At 40.7% G+C, this 19,302-nt stretch overlaps 1 protein-coding gene across 1 annotated transcript in view; it reads right to left on the bottom strand.

The window, feature by feature from the left end:
* Positions 1-540: 540 nt before the first annotated feature.
* mid2 (midline 2) overlaps positions 541-19,302 on the bottom strand; it is a 93,092-nt gene continuing 74,330 nt past the window's right edge. Inside the window, exons 10-11 of the mRNA XM_041943838.1 lie at positions 4,864-5,071; positions 541-4,505 (exon numbers count right to left, since the gene is read on the bottom strand). Of these exons, the coding sequence (XP_041799772.1) occupies positions 4,082-4,505; positions 4,864-5,071 (632 nt within the window). The 3' untranslated portion in view covers positions 541-4,081. The remainder of the gene's footprint in view (positions 4,506-4,863; positions 5,072-19,302) is intronic.

Raw genomic sequence — 19,302 nt, 5'->3', positions numbered from 1 at the left:
CAGGCAGTGTTGGGACCCATGCACTACAATACTATTTTGTAGTAATGAGGCACTTGTGCCAGTGATGACAGATGAGGGCTAAAAGGGTATAGCTCTACTAGCCCCACCCTGAGCTCTGGTTGACCTGCCAACCTAGTAGTCTTGCTCTGCCTGTAACCGTGCCAAGGCTCAGCCTTTTTGGAGGCTTTTGGGCTGCATTTTAAATGTACAATGTACTTACCAGTTCCGATGCACTGCGACCACTCTAAGCACTGTTTTTGTATGACATGCCTCTCAAAAGGAGATTTATTATATTATCATGAGCCAGGTTGCAAGATAATAGGCTTTAAAACAGCAATATCTTTACAGAATAGTTCAATGTTTTGGAAATTAACCAAATGATAAAAGTTATAGCATGTTAATGTATCGTTTATTTTGTTTTTCCTCTATCTTTCTTTTTCCTTTCTTTATTTCACAGTAGACAAACAAATCAGATAAATAAAATAAAACAGTATCAAGGCAGATAAAGAATCATGACTCCAACACATTTGGGATCAGACTTTTAATTGGACTTAAATTCACATAAATAACATTGGTTCATATATATTTTGTATATTATACAACTTTATATAATATATATTTTCCCCCTATGATTTACATTCCTCTCTGGCTAAAATTATGTCTCATATCTATGCAAACAGAAAGCCTTGCATGAATGCAATGCTGCTCTTTTTGTGCTGTTTATCAAGGTCCAAATGCCAAAAGGAGAGGAGTGTGTTTCTCATGAGTTGTAAAAAATAATTTCCCAAGTTACACAAACAGAAAAGCAAAGAGGAGAATCTATTGCATTGTCTCTAGGGTATTACACTGCACTACAAGGAGTGGGTAGCTATTGAAAATCATTCACTGTATATATTTTACTGTATTGACTTGTGACACAAAGAAAGAAAGAGCACTGCAAACTATCTGATATGCATGGCAATGAACATTTCATGTCTGTGTTCTTGTCATGGTTTATTTTTTTTGCAAAATAAAAAAGAATATGTTTGACACAAGATAAGAAACCCCATCATGAAGATAAGGAAAGAGTTATGAACCTGCAGCAAGGTCACATAATCATGCAGTGACCCAGCCAAGCACACTTGCACAGATGAGTTGAGCGTGTCAGTCTGGATCACAAATCAACACATGGCCGTTTCGGGCCTGTGACTGACATTATTCAACAAGATGGGTGGATATCTGGAAGTCAGGTAACATTCACTGATCTCCCTGACAGAAAGAAATGTCCCCTCTCCCTCCATACCAGAGATCCTCCTGTGTTACCTTTGAGAGGTGGATTATGTCAGACAATCAATCCCTCCATCAAACAATCATGAATGACCCACCACACAGTTACCTTAAATGAACACTGCAGGTTGAAAGGTACACATGGAGGCCATGCCATGTACGATTTTCACTACTTTTCCATAGCTAAGAGTTTTATATCACTGCATCTTCGCTTGAACTCATCAATAAGTAACCACAATTTGGAGCAAATGATAGAAATCAATGTGTTTAAGCAAATCATAGTCTGTCAATACAAATGTTACATGACATTCAACATTAAGTACATACCTGGTGATGTGTAAAAAGAGTGAAAATGGCCATGAAGTGTCAGATTATTCATGTTGAATCTAACAACATAGTACGTAAAACATCAGCTTTTTTCAACACAGCCTCAAGTGTCACTTTGTCACAGTCCCTCACTACTGTTCCCTGCCCCACAACCTCTTAAATCTGCATAAACTATGTTACATATTTGATTGTCTGAATCAGAGCCGCTACCTGAAACTGTCACCCGCACTACGCCTTCAAATCCAAAAAAAAAGAAGAAATCAATGGCTCCAGCTACAGCTGTTACTTGAATAGTGATGGGCCACAAAAAGAGTTCGAGGTCAATTCTGTTGGAAGCAAACGTGTAGGTGAGTCAGTATCTGATGAAAAACAAGATTCTGTGAGCTACTTAAAGTCAGTGAACCTGTGTGGGATCCTACAATGTTTCATGCATTTATCACGACAAGGCCAACTTAAACAAAACATGACGTGTGTGTCGGTTTGTGTGTGTGTGTGTGTGTGTGTGTTAACGAATCACAGAGGAAAACACAATCATGCCATGACATAGCGACAGACAGCAAGTTAAAGTATTAACTCCCTCCTTCCCTGAATAGTCAACAACAGAGTGAACTTTTTTTGAAAACAGCAAATTAGTTTATCATTTCATCATGATAAAAATCGCATTAACATCATCATAATCACATCCCTTTTCTAAACAAGATAAAGTTACTGTATGTTATCGAACAGAGCCACGAGGAGGGAAAGTCACTGGCTGTGTTCAACGCACAGTGAAAAAACCTTTTTAACTTTACATCAGGGGCTTTTGTTGTATTGCAAAGTGCTCTGAGTGACCAGATAGGTGTTAGCAAAACAAAAAATATTTTCAACAGTGTTTCATTGCAATAAACTTTATTCATTGTGGTTAATATCCTGTAACCATCATTTATCATTGAGAATAAATCATTTTCCAGATATGAGTATGAAAATAAGGTAATGTAGATTTTCAGAGGAGTAACCACAACCAGCAGTTGTGCCAGTTGTCACTTTCCCTCCCCATTGCATTCCTGCTTCATCTACTCTCATACTCATAGAGGGGAAATAGTGTTAATTAAAAAGTGCATCATGAATATGTTGACATTAATAATAAAAGTAAACCATCTTTTTTGTCATAAATAACACTTTTTCCTCTAATAATCAATAAACCTCTTATTATACAAGTCGAGTAGTCACGTGATGCAAATCTACCGCCTGCGATCTTGTTAATATCTGGGAGTAACGCTAACACTTCCTGAAATTTGGAAGCAACACAAACAGGACTGCTGTGTCAAAAACTTTAGCAACGACCACTTATAGCTGCTGAGGGTACAACACGTGAACAGTGACACCGGAAGATTTGTAACATGCTCTGTTGTAATGCAAGACACAAAGCCCACAGCTAGCATGTATTTGCACTAGCAAGATGGCGGCATCTAGCTCACACGGTAAAGTGAACTCAAAGAGGACATACACATTTAAAGGAATAAAAGGGACATGCTGTTAGCTGTTTTGCTTTCTTGCCGAGAGTTAGATGAGAAGATCAGTACCACTCTCATGTCTATAGCCAGTGGGCAGTTAGCTTAGAACAAAGACCATAAACCAGGGGATACAGCTAGACTTGCTCTGTCCAAAGGTAAGAAAGCGTCTCTAAAGATCACAGATTTACATATTCTATCTAGTTTATTTAATCCATGAAAAAAAGAGAAATTTAAAATCCACGCTTTGTGGTTTTACAAGAAGAAATGTGCTGGAACTATCACCCTGGAGTCCTTTCATTCTTTAGCTAACCTGGCTGCTGGCTCTAGCTTCATATTTAGCATACATGAGAGTGGTATTGATCTACTCATCTAACTCTCAATAAGGAAGCAAATAACATAAGTGTAAATCATTACTTTTACTGCTAATTCTGCTCAAATATAAAATGTGTCAAATTCAATTAGGTTTTTGTCAAATTTAGACAACTTGACATATCACTTAACCTTAATCTGACAAAAGTATGCCTCAGGTGAGACATTATGTAATCTCACTGTTCACATGTTGTAACTTCAAACTGTAAATGGGTGACGACAGCATTTCCTCCTTGGTCTTCTGCCTGGGATCAAATCACGAGGAAAATAAATCAGAAAGGAAGACCTTAAATGGTCAAGAAAACCAGATGTCCAGCCCTGCCCCCAGTGATTCTAGGGCATCCAATCAATGTTAGGTCTACTGATGTTTGCAGTCAACAGACCTTGTTTCCATTCACTGATGGACTTGCAGAGCATTAGATGGCTACAAACTAACAGGACTGACATTTTTCCAGACTGGTGTGCATATTTCCAACACTTTCTAAATCCATAAGAAAGTAACTGGTCCACTCTCAATACAGAGGATAGAGCAGAACTCAGTCAAACTGTCAATGCCTTTCAGCTCCCAATTAACCTTTCAGTCACCGGGCCTGAGTGGACTCTGCTAGGCCATTGATGAGCCTTTCTCAGTGGCAGGTCTTCATCCCCGTCAAGTACGGTGACTCTTGTCGGCACAGGCCCATCTGCTGCTGATGCTGCTCTTGAAGATCGGAGGCCACACCATCGACAAAGTCGGGGACGGGTAGCCCTGAGAGTATCATGACCGACTTGTTCCAGATCATGAAAGTGGGTACAACAGGCAGGAGAAAGGAGATTTCAAAGGTGTGAATGTGCTGGGAGTTCATGGCATCGTAGAAGGACAGTGAATTGTTGTCATAGTCCAGCAGGACACCCAACCGCCTTAGCTGCAGGCTTGCCTCCACCAGCATCTCCTTGCCATCGTGGCGCACCATAAAGTTGTTGTTGCAGCGTGAGAACACCCATGAGGACGAGTTCTTGCCGCTCCATTCGTTTTTCGGGGCTGATTTGTAAGCCACGCCGATGGCATACCTGCAGGGAAGGAACATTTTGGAATGCATTAGTGATCTGAAACTAGTGTCCTCCTTAACAACTTAACTTGCACAGTCAAGCTACCTCATGCTGAGGACACACAAGATAGGCACAGGCCCTTTGGGTTTTTCCTGCATGAAGAGGTCTACTTCAGAGCCAATTAGTGAAAAGAATATAAATAGGGTAAAAGTATACACTGTGAGTGTGTGTCTGTTGTGTGTATGAGTGTGTGTGTGTCTGTGTGTGTGTGTGTGTTTGCATAACAGCCTAGATTTAAACTCCCTAAAGAAAGATATTTTGGTTTATCAGCTTCCTTGCAGGCTTACATAAAACAGTCTCGTGCATGCATGCTTCTTACCATGTGGACGCTCCTAGCAAAACCTCCCAGTAGTGGCAACCGCTGTCAATGAAGACATTACCAGCTGCGCCATAGGAGCCTGTTCCGCTGAACCGCTCCGGGGTGTGGCTCTTCTTCAGCGAGCTCTCGTCCTTTTCCATGGTCAGACAGTCGTTGGACAGACGCAGCTTCTTGTGGGCCGTCTTAGGGTCCAACTTGAAGGGTTGACCTGGAAAGAGACAGAATTTTGTAGCTTAAGGGGTCTTTTGCTGTGTTTTTGCAGCAAATCTTGCTAATGATCATGACCACATAATCATCAAATTGTCAGTGTCTTCTTTGTCAGTGTCTCTGTCTAAAGAAAGACATGATGCAATATATATGGAGTAGAAAAAAATATTCAAAATAACTACATTAGAAATAATATATAAAAAATCATAACATGAAACCAAGGCTAATAAAATCCCCTGCATTGCCTTAGCGTAATTACTTAGATAATAAGTAGCCTTTTTTTTTGATGAATCATGCTATGAGACAATTTTCTTATTTTGTCTTAATATTATGAGTAACTTTTTTACTGACTATAGCAATTCTAATTGTGCAGTCTCAGCTTGTGTGCTGATCGAAGTGTAGATCATGTTGAGCAAAAATTTTTGTTGGCTACAGAGCTTCTTCAAATTAATTTATTAATATCCATAATTTTTCTTTATTTTATTAGGAATTTATCTTTCACAAAGTTGGCAAATGTGTAAGCACACTGTTGTCACCAGTGGAGTAGCATAGCATTCATTTGAAATCATGTTTTCAGACACATGACAAATATAAATCCAGATTCCACGCTCCCTCTAGCTCTGTTTTGGTCTCCACCATCTCCTGAGAGATATTTCTGACTCTTGAGCTGCTAAATGCTCGACTGTGTTCACGAGCTGGTCGCTAACTTTGTCTATCTGTGGTTTGCTGCTGGGCAGGTAACTTACGGTGAGTTTATCAGAGGTTTGTTACTGAAAAGAGGTGCCTGTTGTGGCTGGAAATTGTGTTAAGTGAAAGTGAATCAAAATGATGAAGTTGTGTGCCATTAAACCAAATAAATGAGCTGAAAGAAGCGAAATAGACACAGATTCCAGTGATAATTCTCTGTGAGTAACATTTTTCTCATTAGGCATTATTTGATGGATTATTACAACCCCAACTCCCAAAAAGTAAAATATTGACTTTGTACTGTTTTCAACTGTATGTATGTCAAAAACGATTAGCAAATTGTCATAAATTGTCATATAAAAATAAAAATCTCAATCAGTGCAGCTTTAAACAATACTTGGCTAAATAAAGCTGCTCGTTTGAGACTGAAGCTACTAGTATCATTTCTAACTGTGTTTTCTTCTTATGTTGTGTTTGGAAAAAGGCAGAAAATCACAAGATCTCAAGGCAAAAGAGCTGCGAGTAAGAATGAAAATTAGAGCAAGATTGTAACAGCAGCAGCAAAAGAAGAAAATAAATAGAAAGCGGTGTTGAGAAGTGCTCATAGAGAACTCACGGGGAGAGACAGAAGAAGAGAATGTTTGAAATACAGAGGTGAGAGTCTAAACTTCAAAGCCTCTCACAGCCTTTGGTGAAAACGTTTCATAACAGTGGAGGAAGCTACCCGGCATTCTCCTCTTTGCCTCCCATCACACAGACTTGAAAATTAGCTGAAGGAAATAGCCTTCACTTCCACTGCAGTAGGTAGCGGCCGGGGCTATTCAGTGGAAATGCTGCTATCCGGTTGCAACAATTCAATTTGCAGTGACACCAGTAATTTGGGTGTAATGGGTGGAAAATTGAGAGGGTAAAACTAGGTGAGTGGCAGAGAGAGAGGAGTTAAGGAGTGAGGAGGAGAGGAGAAGTTGAGGGGATAATATGAGGCAGAAAAATCGGCAGAGGATACCTCTCCATGTCTGTGTATGTGTGTGTGTAGGCTTCATGGAGGTCAGCCACGTCCCTCCCAGACCTGACATTTAACTCTGACACCTCTCATCTCATCTCTCAGCCTCCCTGAGCCTCCCACGGCTTAATGAGCGACACAATGAGGACCTCCTCCCGTCTCTCTATCTGTCCTTTCCTTCATCTCTCTTCCCCCATTCTCTCATTCTCATCCTCTCTATCCTCTCCCCTCTCTCACACACTCCCCTCCAATAATCCGCGTGGTGAGTGTGTGTTACCGCGTGTGGATATGAGACGACGAGGCCAATGTGCTGCTGGCAGCCAATTACATTAATGCGCTCTCTTCTTTGAACTGCTTATCGCTGCCAGCGCAGCCATTTCCAAACACTGGGGCTCTGTCATGCCTTTCCAGGGGATGACTCCTGAGAGCCCGGGCTGGGCCTGAGGTTGGGGGAGGGGATGACACACGTGATGGTAGAGGACAAGAAGACACACACATGGAGCATCAACTCTGGCCTACACACAAGCAGACATACAGTAAGTCGCCAAGTGGAAATGTTTTGAACCAGTGCAGGATTCTTATAAATGGAAAAAGTCATGCATAATAAGCTTTGGTTGAAGTGGATGATTCTTCGTATGTGAGAATAACTGTGTGGGATACTCCAAATGAAAGTGAATTTGGAGGTCTGCACATGCAAACCGGCTGGTGTACCACTAAAAGAGCTGTTGCACTCCGTTGTGTTGCCAGGGGCTGGCAAGGAACTGCTCCCAATTTTCCCACAACCTCCGATTCATCACTGTCTGGATTTGATTACTGCTGTCATGCGATAATGTGAACCTGCATTGTTAAGTATGATTCTGACTTCCTGTTTTGAGGAACGTCCAAGCTGTTTACACCCAAGATGAGTCAGACACTCAAGTATGAGTATTACAACAGCCAAGAACAGACAAACCCAACACTGGCTCTAAAGAGTACCTTTGGCATTTTTACTGTTGCATTTTTAGCTGCAGCTGTAAGGCTGAAGTATTTAGCCGGTTGCAGGCTGCAACTTCAGCGCTAGATGTCAATAAATCTTACAGACTGCACCTTTAAGAAATATTTAGAGTTGTATTTTCATTGTATGTTACTTCAGTCCAGTTCAGAGTGAAATATTGTACTTTGTACTCAATTTATCTGTCGTCTGTAGCTGTCAGTTAGCAGTATGAGGGCAGTTTGTGAAATAGTAATGAAATTTAATCTATAGAACTGTATACATGGGCATGAATAAAAATTCCTGTCCATGTACACAAATCCAGTAGATCGCATTTTTTGAAAATTTAACAAACTGTTGTGCAACTGTTGGATCAGCTGCAACATATAAATTCTGCTTACATGTAAAGGTTTTAAGAATAATGAAGCAAAATTATGATTTACAGTACGCATACCAGTATAAAAGAGGTAATTCTGCATTGCTTTTGATAGTTCAGTACTCTTTACTGCTAATAATCAGTACCTTTACTTAAGTCTGATGCAGGATTTTCACTTGTTGTAGTTTTATGTAAAGTTTATTTTACATTGTAGAATTTCTTGTTTCACTTAAGTACAGATCTGATTACTTCTTCTGCAATTGAAGATCATTCATGTTGCAGAGTTGCCATGAAATTCACAGACCTGAAGTCGCAGTTAGAACATTGGTATTGCAAGTGCCACTCGGAGAACGTGCCTTATTGAATTTTATTCTGTGAGTGCTACACTGCCGGCCTACAGGCATAAAAAACCAGCGTGTGGTTTAAAATATCAGCAGAAGACCAATTCAGAATAAGAAAGCAGATGTATAGGAAGTTTAGAATCACACACACCCACACACATTTAATGCACAGTAAATCAAAAAACTGTGATGACACTGCTTGTTACTAAAGATCCCATTTTGTCACACACACACAGACTCTTGCAATCTCAGTCTATAATACAAAAAAAATAAAGACAGGTCAGGGTAATGGAGTAATGGAGTAATGGAGTAGATCCCACAGACTGGATTTCTTAGCAGTGTCTGTGATTAGGCTGTTCCCCCTTTGTGATACAGACGTAATTAAAGATGCTTCCAACCGTCTGCTGCGGCGATATCTGCTCTGTTTGACTGCCTTGAAGCTGTGCATTGTTACGAACTGGGAAGTCTTTAATGGAAACTTGTAGAACACACAAAAAAGAAAACGGTATCAAGGAAAAAAAGAGGAGAGGAATAAAAGGAGCTACTGTTGGGAGAGCGTTTATAAAAAGCAATTTCATTCCAACTTCATTTCGCCGGGTGCTTGTTGGGATACCATCTGGGTAATCGACTTTATTTCAATTCAGTCAATTTCACTCACGCTTCTTTTTTTTTTCCCCCGGCTCACATTTTGCTAAAGGATAGATTGAGCTCCCCCTGTAATGAGGGAGATTTGGGGGGGGGAGATCCATTTTACTGCATAACTAAACAATTACTGCAGTCTAAACAGCAGCATCGGGGACACGGAGAGCTCTCTAGACACACCAGAGGTGCAACACAACCATATATCTTTTCACATCATTCTTTGTCATTAAAATGCATGGCTGTATGCCACTTTGGTTTCAAATTGACTGATCCGTGTGTAATGTGGTATGCAATCCAACAGCCCAACTACATTCAAGAGCCGGCTAAAACACAAGATTTACACTGGTGAAATTAAAGTTGCATCAATCGTGTAACATGGCTGGGGACGCCCAGCAGCACAGCAGACGTGTGAGGTGCAAAGAGTTCATGTGTGTCATATCTCATCTTCCCAACTCTTACTGGGCGATTTTTGGCTCTTCGTGCTCGACTTTTACAAAAACTCTCTTTGTGTAGTGAAGAGCAAAGACAAACAGCCGTCACTGATGTTCTCCAACTTCACCCTTTAATGAACTCGGCAGAGTCTTCGGAGACAAGTGCTGGAAAAATAATTTTCAGCAAGGCTTCTGGGTCTGCTCTGAATATCGTGATTAAGAAGCCATTGTTGGAGTAGAAAGTTTCTGTGATGCCGTGCTTGAGTAAAAGCATGTGAATTAGTCTCTTGGTTGTGTGTGTAAAATGTAATCATTCATTAAAACTCATCTCTTGTCTTAATGATACAAGTTTTTTTTTAGTCCTGTGTCAATGCACCTACACCTCTGCGCTGCAGAAAAAACGTCTGATGTCACTCTGCTGTCTGTATTGGAGAAAAAAGAACTCCCAGCCAACTAGCATTTTAACACAGACGATGAATGATAATGTTTAATGTTAAATATCAGCTCTAATTAGCTTGTTCTCTGCTCTCCTTAGTGAAAATATGACTTCATTTTTGCATAAATGACTATAGAGCAACATTAAATTGGGGTGTTGCTGCTGCATATTCTGCTAATGAGAAAAGCTGATTGGGTTGTTGGATTGCACATGTGCTGCGTGGCAGTTCTAATAAAGCAAACATATTTATAGTACAGTCAGGTCCAAAAATACAATACAATAATAAATTCCTGCTACCCTCACCTAGCAGTTGCACATAGCTCCAAGCCTCCTGGTTCCAAAAAATGAGTAAACCTTTAAAAACAACTGCCAAATACTGTTTGTTTCATTTTAAAAACTGACAAGTAATTCTTGCTCAAACAGGAGTAAAAACAAGAGTAAATAATCCATTTGTTGGGGACTATTTCAGCATTGGACAATAATGGAGGCGCATGGGGCGGAGGAGTAAGATTTTTCAGCGTTCCCTACATGGGCAATACTTGTTAGTAAGGTACATTCATTGTTGTTTTTAGTCTTTTCATAGGATTTGTTGATTAAAACGAAAGTTCCTACTGCTTGCTGGTTATTTAATATGCCTTCATTCTGACACCAAAAAAAATCTGCTCCATCCAATTTTGCTCGAATCTCCTGTAAAGCGAGACCTTCCTGTTCTTGACATGGACATATTTAAGAACCAGTTTGTCTTAAATTTTCTTTTTTGAGGATATTTTTTCCATTCTTGTTTGGCCTTAATTTGACAGTTCACAGTATTGACAGGCAGGAAATATGGGAGAGACGTATAACAGGTTTTCCTGCTGGAATCAAACCTAGGACATTATAATCACACAGCAGGCATCATATACCACTGTTCCATGGGGACACCCCTCTTTCCTTCCTTTCTCTCCTCTCCTCTCCTCCCCTGCCCCCCTTTCTCCTCCTCTACTCTTGACACTCCTCTCTCCTCTCATCTCCTCCTCCCCCGTGTCCTCTCCACCTCCTTCTGTTTACTTTAGGGGCTGTGTGGTAGCTTGAGGCCTGTCATCAGAGATGCTTCCTGGGTAAATATTATTGCAGGTTCTTTAACAGACAGTAAAGAGGTACACGTACCCCGGGGCACCTTGACATGCAATATTTTCAGCCTTGACTTTAACTGCTTACTGAGGGCAGGGGCTTGAAATACATACGTACAGTACATGTACACACACACACACTCTGGGGTGTTTGCTGACTCCCTGCTTCGTGCACACATTATGGCCGCCCAGAATACCAGCAGAATGACGAACATCATAAAGTCAACAGTCCAGTGTTTGACTGTCAGCACAGTAGCTGCCTAAAGGAAGGCCAGTATGCATTCAGATTAGCTTTTGTTTTCACACAAACAATAGGCTCACTCAAAATAGAGCCTGGTCTTCACTTGTAAACAATAGAGCTGCTACATAAAGACATATTTAAGCCTGGATTTATGCCTGACTTCACACCACCCAGCAGCTTTGTACTACAAAATGACAGAAGTGGATGTTGATGTTTGGAGGTTTTGCACAGTGGGATGAGTACAAATGTCAAACCAGGGGGCAGGAATGTCAATGCAGCTGTCCAGTGGTGGAGTGTAACTAAGTGCATTTACTCAAGTAGTATCCTTAAGCACTAATCTAACCATTAGTCAATTAATCAGCTGACTGACAGAAAATGTATTGGCAGCTATTTTGAGTCATTTTTCATGCAACAATATGAAACGTGTGAGGATTTGCTGCTTTTCTTTTTGGTTGAGCTCCACCTCAACCAAATACAACAGTACAATCCTGCTTTTACATTGATGCAATATTGCATGTGTTATGCAATAACAGAGTATGTTTACAGTGTGGTATCAGTACTGTGAGTTAAGCAAAGGATCTGAATACTTTCTCCACAACAGCAGCTGGTCATACACACACAATCGTACCTCAGCCGAGCAGCTTCTCGCCTGTCAGAGTGTGTGGGAATATAATGGGGAAACTAAGATTTAACCAGCATTGGCCCATTTCCAAATGCACCATTTTACATGAAAAAAATCAGGTAGATTAATCATGTTTTACCGTCCTATAAAGTAGCATTTTATAACCTTTGACGAAAGGAAATATCAGTGCGCACGAGAATGCAACAAGTAAAAAAATATTACACATCGGCAGCCTAAAAAAAAAAAAAAAACAAGTTAAAAAAGGTTGTTCTTGGCCCGGGTATGTGCTGAATTTTTAGCTGAGGAAATCACATTTTGCAGTTGACCTCCACCTGCTCGTGCAATCAAATCAGACAGCATGAACAGTACAGACTGCGTACTCTGACCGACTCCCTGCAGTCTGGAATACTAAGCTTAGAGAAGAAACAACACTGGTACAGAAACATACTGCATGATAATACGGTAAGACCACTGTCTCAGTCTATGGCCTACATACAGTATGCGTCTGATACCACCCAGTGTAAATCTGAACCCTTTCCTCTATCCCAAATGAACAAAACTGCCTTCCTCTTCAACTGCAACTTTGTTTCTGGTTGGTGTGAATTCATAACTGAGACAGACAGCCAATTAAAAAGCATAAACAGAGCACAGTCTAATAAAAGCTGTCTGAATTAATGTGGGTTCTTGTTCTGTCAGCCGACACTCTAATAAGTTGTGACCAAACTCAGATGCAACCTTAATACAATTTCATGCTTATGAATGCCTAAAAATATGGTGCTTTAAACACAAATATAATGATTATTATGTTGTCAGCCAGAAGATGCGGCTTTGACTTTTTAATGTTAAAATGACTGGATACATGCTTGGATTTGAATTAATTAGACAGGCTTCATTATTTTTGTTTTTCATACGAGGAAAATCTAGGAATATTTAAAAAGGATGGAAATCTGATGTCAGTGAGGGAAAAAATTATTTTGTATTTTACTGCAACATCTTGCCCATTGACTTACAATTTAGAAACTGCAACTGGTCTGGCAAAATGCAATTTTGCCCATCTCTGTGCATCACCCAGGCTTGAACCGTATTAATGGGTAAAAAGCAGTGGATTGAGGGTACTCATGTCTGCAGACACTCATCCCTGCAAAGAGCTATTTGATGTCTTCTATTCACTCAACACTCTCCCTCTCTCACTCTCAATCTGTCACTTTTCATCTACTTTCATACTCTCTCTCTGTAGAAGACAGTCGTGTAGAAACCTGGTCAAAGTTGGCTCTGAGGCAAATGCAGAGGGATGGTCATAGCAAGAAAAACACACATACGCATTCATACACACACTCCTCCTAACTGCCATCCTCTTTGTCATACTTAATTCATACCTGTTTCAAGAAGCTGTGAGTTACTTCACATGTTAGCTGCGAGCATCTAACAGTGATACATCTACGGTATATACTGAAGCATTAGTGCCACTGTTCACTTTGAGCCACTCAGGGTTCGTTGAGTGGTTTCATTGGAGTGAGATCAGACCTAAAAAGCCCATAAAAGCTTTAAGACTTCACAGCATGATTTTAAATGTTGTTTCCATCAGGCCAACTGAATTGCACAAGACACGACTGCACTGGAGGTGTGAAGCTCTTAAAAGGCTGCTCCACCAATTTAGCATTGCGCTCCTATAGCACTGCTGGACCCAGAATGGACAAAAGCAATCAAAATCAATGCCACAGAATAAGAGAGATCATTTTTACACATTCTTCTTCCTTGTAAAACCTGGCGCCTACATTACCCCTAATGCACAATCGACCGCTGACAGTTTGGTCAGAAATCTGGATGTTATGCTAGTTGTCGCTAATGTAGCCCCAAGCAATTGGCCTGAAGCAGAGGACTACGGGTTTCTTAAATAAACTGCATGTTGTTCGGACACCAATTGATAAAAAGAAAATATTTAATCTAATTCTGAAGGTCCTCTGGGTTAATTTAGCTGTCTCTTCTGCTGTGAAATTTAATAAACTCCACATAAATGGCTGCATTTGACCTTTTCTCATACATTTGTGAAAATAGCTTAAAGCAGAAGTTATTGCAGGGGTCTCCATGACGAAGGCAAAAGCTGTTGCAGCAAAACATTGTCTTGTTTCTTCTTTTCCTCCCTCCATCAGACAAACATACATGTACATACCCACAAATGTATATAGAAACTCTGGGGTTTGTACGCCTGTTTGGCAGACACACAGTAAGTGTGTCTGGCCTGTCCTTTGCCATGAGACCAAAAGTTGTGACATCTTGAGATGAAAAGCATTACCTGATGGCAATTGACAGATGGCATAAAGATTGAAGAAAGGGCACCAGAAGATGAGATCATATGCCATAGCCGGGGGTAACAGAGGACAGTGTGCCAAGAGAGGGGTTACAGCGGGACACAGAGGAGGAAAATGGAGAGTCTGAGGCCCAGAAAAGGCATTGCATAAGAGAACAGACTGTAGCCATGCTTCTTGAAGTCCCAAAGAAAAAAAACACAAGCCAGTGTGAAATTCCTTCATTTCTTTCCAACATGCAGTTCCCACAAACTTTCTTTCAGTGTTTCTTAAGCAGAGCTGGACATGTGGGTTGTGATGCAGGTGCTTGAATGAACTTTTCTTGTGTATTCTGTGCTCTGTTGTCAATTACAAATGATGTCCTCTGAGGTTAAACTAGAGCAATTTAATCATTTGCAACATCTGGGGTTACGGAGAAGGCGGTTCAGATTTTTACAGCCCGCCTTTTCACTGGAAACCCTATACAAGCATGTTATTGCGATTCATATCTATGTTTTATTGTTAGGCCGCGGCATCTAGTGGTAGTATTAATTATGACAGAAGGAAAGGATGAAGTCAAGTGATGTAGTATAAAGAGCAAGAAAGTCTGCATTTGAACCCAGGAGATTGCTGTGTCCCGTGTGAAACCAAAAGTCAGCGTTGACCTATTTTAGGTTAGCAGTAACATACTTATTTTAATGAAAAACATGATTCCTAAACCTAATCAAGTAGTTTCGTTGCCTATACCAAAGCAAACTGCGAGTGTCACTGTCAGTTTGCGGAGGATGATTGTGAGGACGAAAGGTCTGGTACGCCTGCCACTACTACTCTTCAGCGGTCATATATGGCATTTTGGGAGTTGTAGGTAGTCGTCCTATTCAGTAGTTTAAGTATGTGGACGTGTTAGATTTATACTGTGAAATCAGTGCACTGTGTGTTCACAAATTTCAGTGGAGGAATTTACATCATATAGTTGAAAAAATGACTGGTGCTTGCCTTTACGGTGTTATATTGACACAGTTTGGTGCATTCAAATTTGTTTTACATATATACAGTGCAGCATTTTGGGTGTACTTAGGAGTTACTCTTTTGAACACACAGGGTTGTGATGCATGACTTTCCAGTATCTGTGCGACTTGTCACTGCGTTCCTTGCTTTGCAAGCCTCTGCCTGAAATATGATGAGCTTAGGCTAAAAGCCTACAGAGCCTCTCATCTTAAAAAATGTGACAGCTAAACCCTCCAATCTAGCCACAGACAGAAAAAGAGACTTCAAGTGCGAGGAAAGAACTTGTGGTTCCCGGCTCAAAAGCTTGCTACTGCTCGTACAGCAGCGGAGTCGAGAGAGAAACCTAATAAGCCTGTCAAAGTGAGGTATTTGTGATCGGTTTTGTTGCGACCCATTTTAATACAACAACACTGCTCGGCTTCACATGAACAGATGAGTGAGGCGCCTCAGTCTGAATACCATTCCTCTGAGAGGGAGGGGAGAGTGGGAGATAAGAGAAAGAAAGAGGGACAAAGACTTGAGCAGACTGACAGACACATGCACAAACACACATGATGCAGGTGCCATGATGAAAAACACAAAACCTCAATCATGGATTAAAGTTTTTTTTATTTTGATGGCTTGTCTACACCATTACAGCAGAAAGAAGCGCTGGTTGCCAATCACAGGCTCAGAATCTCACACAAACTTAGCTGTGGGTGGACAAGCTCTCCCCCATGATGGCACTGGCTGCCGGAGAAGAGGAGGAAAGACAGAAAAGTGGGAGTGGAAGAGGAGGGGGATTATCTTAAAGAATTGTACTACACTAGCACTGGATGTTACTTACTGTGCTAATATACTATACAGACTAACATACACGATGACAGCTAGAGGACAGGTGAATTTCAGGTTGCTGTGGATTTAGATTTAAATTCTGCTGACCAACCTTGTCTCCTCACAGTTATATAAAACTAATTAATTTTCACCAATTACATTATGTTGGGTAATGTAATTGCAATCCTATGTATATGCAATCGTAATCCATTTTTGTGTCCTTCCTTAAAACATTGAAAGTTAGTGATGTATAAACATAATTCAAGAGCTGCTGTGACAGTTTCCATGATATTAGACAACTTTTGGTGTAATGTTTAAATTTAACAGATATGGATCTTCTGAATTTAATAGTAAAACTGTAGATGTACACCCAAGAAGCTGAGGATCTATTGGTAGTATATATTTTTTCCACTGTGCATTACTTACATAACCATTTTGTATGATAATCACCTTTGGTTTTTCTTTTCTCCTTTATCCACCATTTTCTTCCTCTGTACGCTTTGGAAACACAAATGTGTCTACATGTCTCGGTAATAAACTGATATTTCTTAAAATCTACATGTAAAGACAATAAAGATTCAATGAATTGAGCCAAAGCAACAGACAGAGACAGAGAGAGACGGCAGTGAGATTGATGATGAAAAATGACACCTATACACACTCATCCCACTTATCTGTGTCGAGGGAGGACATTATAAATTGAAGTGCTACTGAGTGTTATTTATATTGTGCCCAGTAAGAGTCATGAGCATCAGTGACAGCGAGCTGACTGCCAGCTCCACATACTCTGCACTTCACCTCCAAACGCTCCCTGCATGTCGCTCCCACATCACACTGAGGCAGCAATCCACTCTAATGCCATAAGAAAAGAGTTAAAGTACTTACATGCTCCCTCTCCCACGGGCAGACTATGTCTAGAAAATAGATTTTGAATTGGGAGGGGTGCAGAGATTTAGATGAGAGGACCTGGTGATATTTAATGGATAAAGGGTTCATTTCAAAGTGCCAGATGGCAGTATCAACTACAGTGGAGAAGAGGGGGCAGCGCTCTTTTTAGAAGCCCCTTAACACCATTAACTATAAAATATTTTAATTGGTAATATGAACACATAAAGGGGACAAACTCCAAAGCATGCCTTTGTGTCCTATTAGCATAGAACATTCTGCTTCAAGTTATTTAGGGAGGGAACATTTCCACCAGGTAGCGGCACTTTTCAGAACAACTGTTTGCTACACTCTTGCTGTCACCTCTCAAAATCGAATAGAAAAAATACACTGGGACTAGTAATATGGACTCTGTTACACACACATTAGAGCAGGTAACATCACTTCAAGAGACTTAATCAAATTGATCCTTTAACAGCTTAGTATCAGCTCCGTGACTCCTGCAGGTACTAGGGTTTAATCAAATTCTGTCTCATTAAGCATTAAGCACATCAGCAGCTGTGCAGCCTGCAAAAACTGATTTTTCTTGGCCACTTGAGGCCAGCGGAAGTTGATATGTCAAACTTGTTAGCAAACAGTTGCTACATCCAGCAGTTATGGAGCAACATTATCAATCATTTAGAGTCATGTTTGCGTCCATCTGACGAATGTAAGTCCAGTATTCGCTCTCTTTTTGCTCTGTTTTGGTCTCTACCAACTCATAGGGACACACCAGGTGTGTGGGTTGATCCCCTTGTCCCACATCTGCTAACAAGTATGTTATTTTCAGATTCTGGTAGGGTGGCACATCAGGTGCTATCAGGAACGGGCGCCTCCCCTTCTGCCCAGAGGGCCACTTAGAGCAACAGCGCAGAGAGAGAGAGGGTGTATGTTTGTGTGAGCGACAGAGAGACCGACAGATCATCCCCTGACTACTGCAGTTTCCCACACACCTATTTCACCCAGCACTGTGTATCCAGATTACAGTTAATCCTAAATGCCACAGCAAGACTCCTGACAGCAGCTAAGAGGAGTTGGCATATCAACTCCATTTTAGCTTCAATGCACTACTGCTGCAATTTAAGACTGATTTTAAAATTTTATTGAGCACCCTCGAGGCATATCCTAAATTAGCTATATCGCTGAGGATTTAACCCTTTCTACGTCACATCTGAGACTGAGATCCTGCTGAGGAATATTCAGGCACATTAATGAGGAGCTGTTTGTTATGCTCTGCGTCTGTACCTTTTCTTTGTTATGTATACTGGGTTCACTGTAGCCTGGCATGCACCAAGCAGCTTCAATGTTTTATTTACTCACATTTTGTTCACCTTTGCTTTATTTATTTTGATTTACTGTATATTGTTCCAGGGAAGGAGAGACATATAAAAGAAAAACTGAGTTCAAGGACAGGACAAGACTCTGTAGCAGAGAAAATAGGAAAGAAAGAAAGGAAAACAGACAGAAACAGGCACAGAAAGTGTCAATTAAACAGCTACTTAAATAACAGTACTGTATATGTGCCAGGAACAAGGAGAGTGTGACTATCGAAGAAGAAAAGAGGCCAAAAACTCACTGCTAAACAAGAAACTGAGTAACTTAGCTCAGACAGATAGAAGAGAGGCAAAAACAAACAGAAAAAGAGAAGTACGTGATAAAAGGGGAATGTAAAGCTACCTATTAATATTCTCCGCTTGTTCTTGTGCAACATATCACGAAAACTTAAGTCTCTTCAGTCTGAGGCAAACAGCCTGGAATTTTCTAAAAGCCAAGCAACAGAGGCGCTGGTGTTTGGAGAGGCGCAGGTTTAATCCCTGTGACATCTGCAGTGGTACAAGTCAGTCCAAAATGAAGCTTTTGGACAACACTGTACAAGTTGGCAGGTATGCAGGAGAGGGAAATTGAGAAAGGAGAAGCTTTTACGTGCACTGCTTATTGAACTCTGCCATTAGCACATCATGAATACGACCAAAATTTTGGCACTGGTGTTTTTATATCAGTTGATGTAAGCCAATGAGGCTTTTTGCATGCTCTGTGGGGGTTAAAGCATTAAAGCACGGGTCATATCACAGCTCAGTGTACACTGTAAGCTAATGTTGTTAAAAATGGTTCAAGGTCCCACATTATGCTCATTTTCAGGCTCATACTTGTATTTTAGGTGTCTACTAGAAAATGGTTAAATGCATTAATGTTCTCCTCTCCTCCCTCTGTTAAGCAAAACGGTGGATAAAGCATTTGTGGCCACTGAAGCTATATCTACACACATAACAACTTGGATTTTTGACTCGAAAGTCAGTGTTTATCTAGATCCTCTGCTGTCACTGTGGACGATGCAACCCCCAAA

Source organism: Chelmon rostratus, chromosome 9 (genome assembly GCF_017976325.1).
Source record: "Chelmon rostratus isolate fCheRos1 chromosome 9, fCheRos1.pri, whole genome shotgun sequence".
NCBI classification, from domain to species: domain Eukaryota; kingdom Metazoa; phylum Chordata; class Actinopteri; order Chaetodontiformes; family Chaetodontidae; genus Chelmon; species Chelmon rostratus.
Note: the sequence above shows the minus strand (reverse complement) of the source record. Positions and strands in the feature narration are given on the sequence as shown.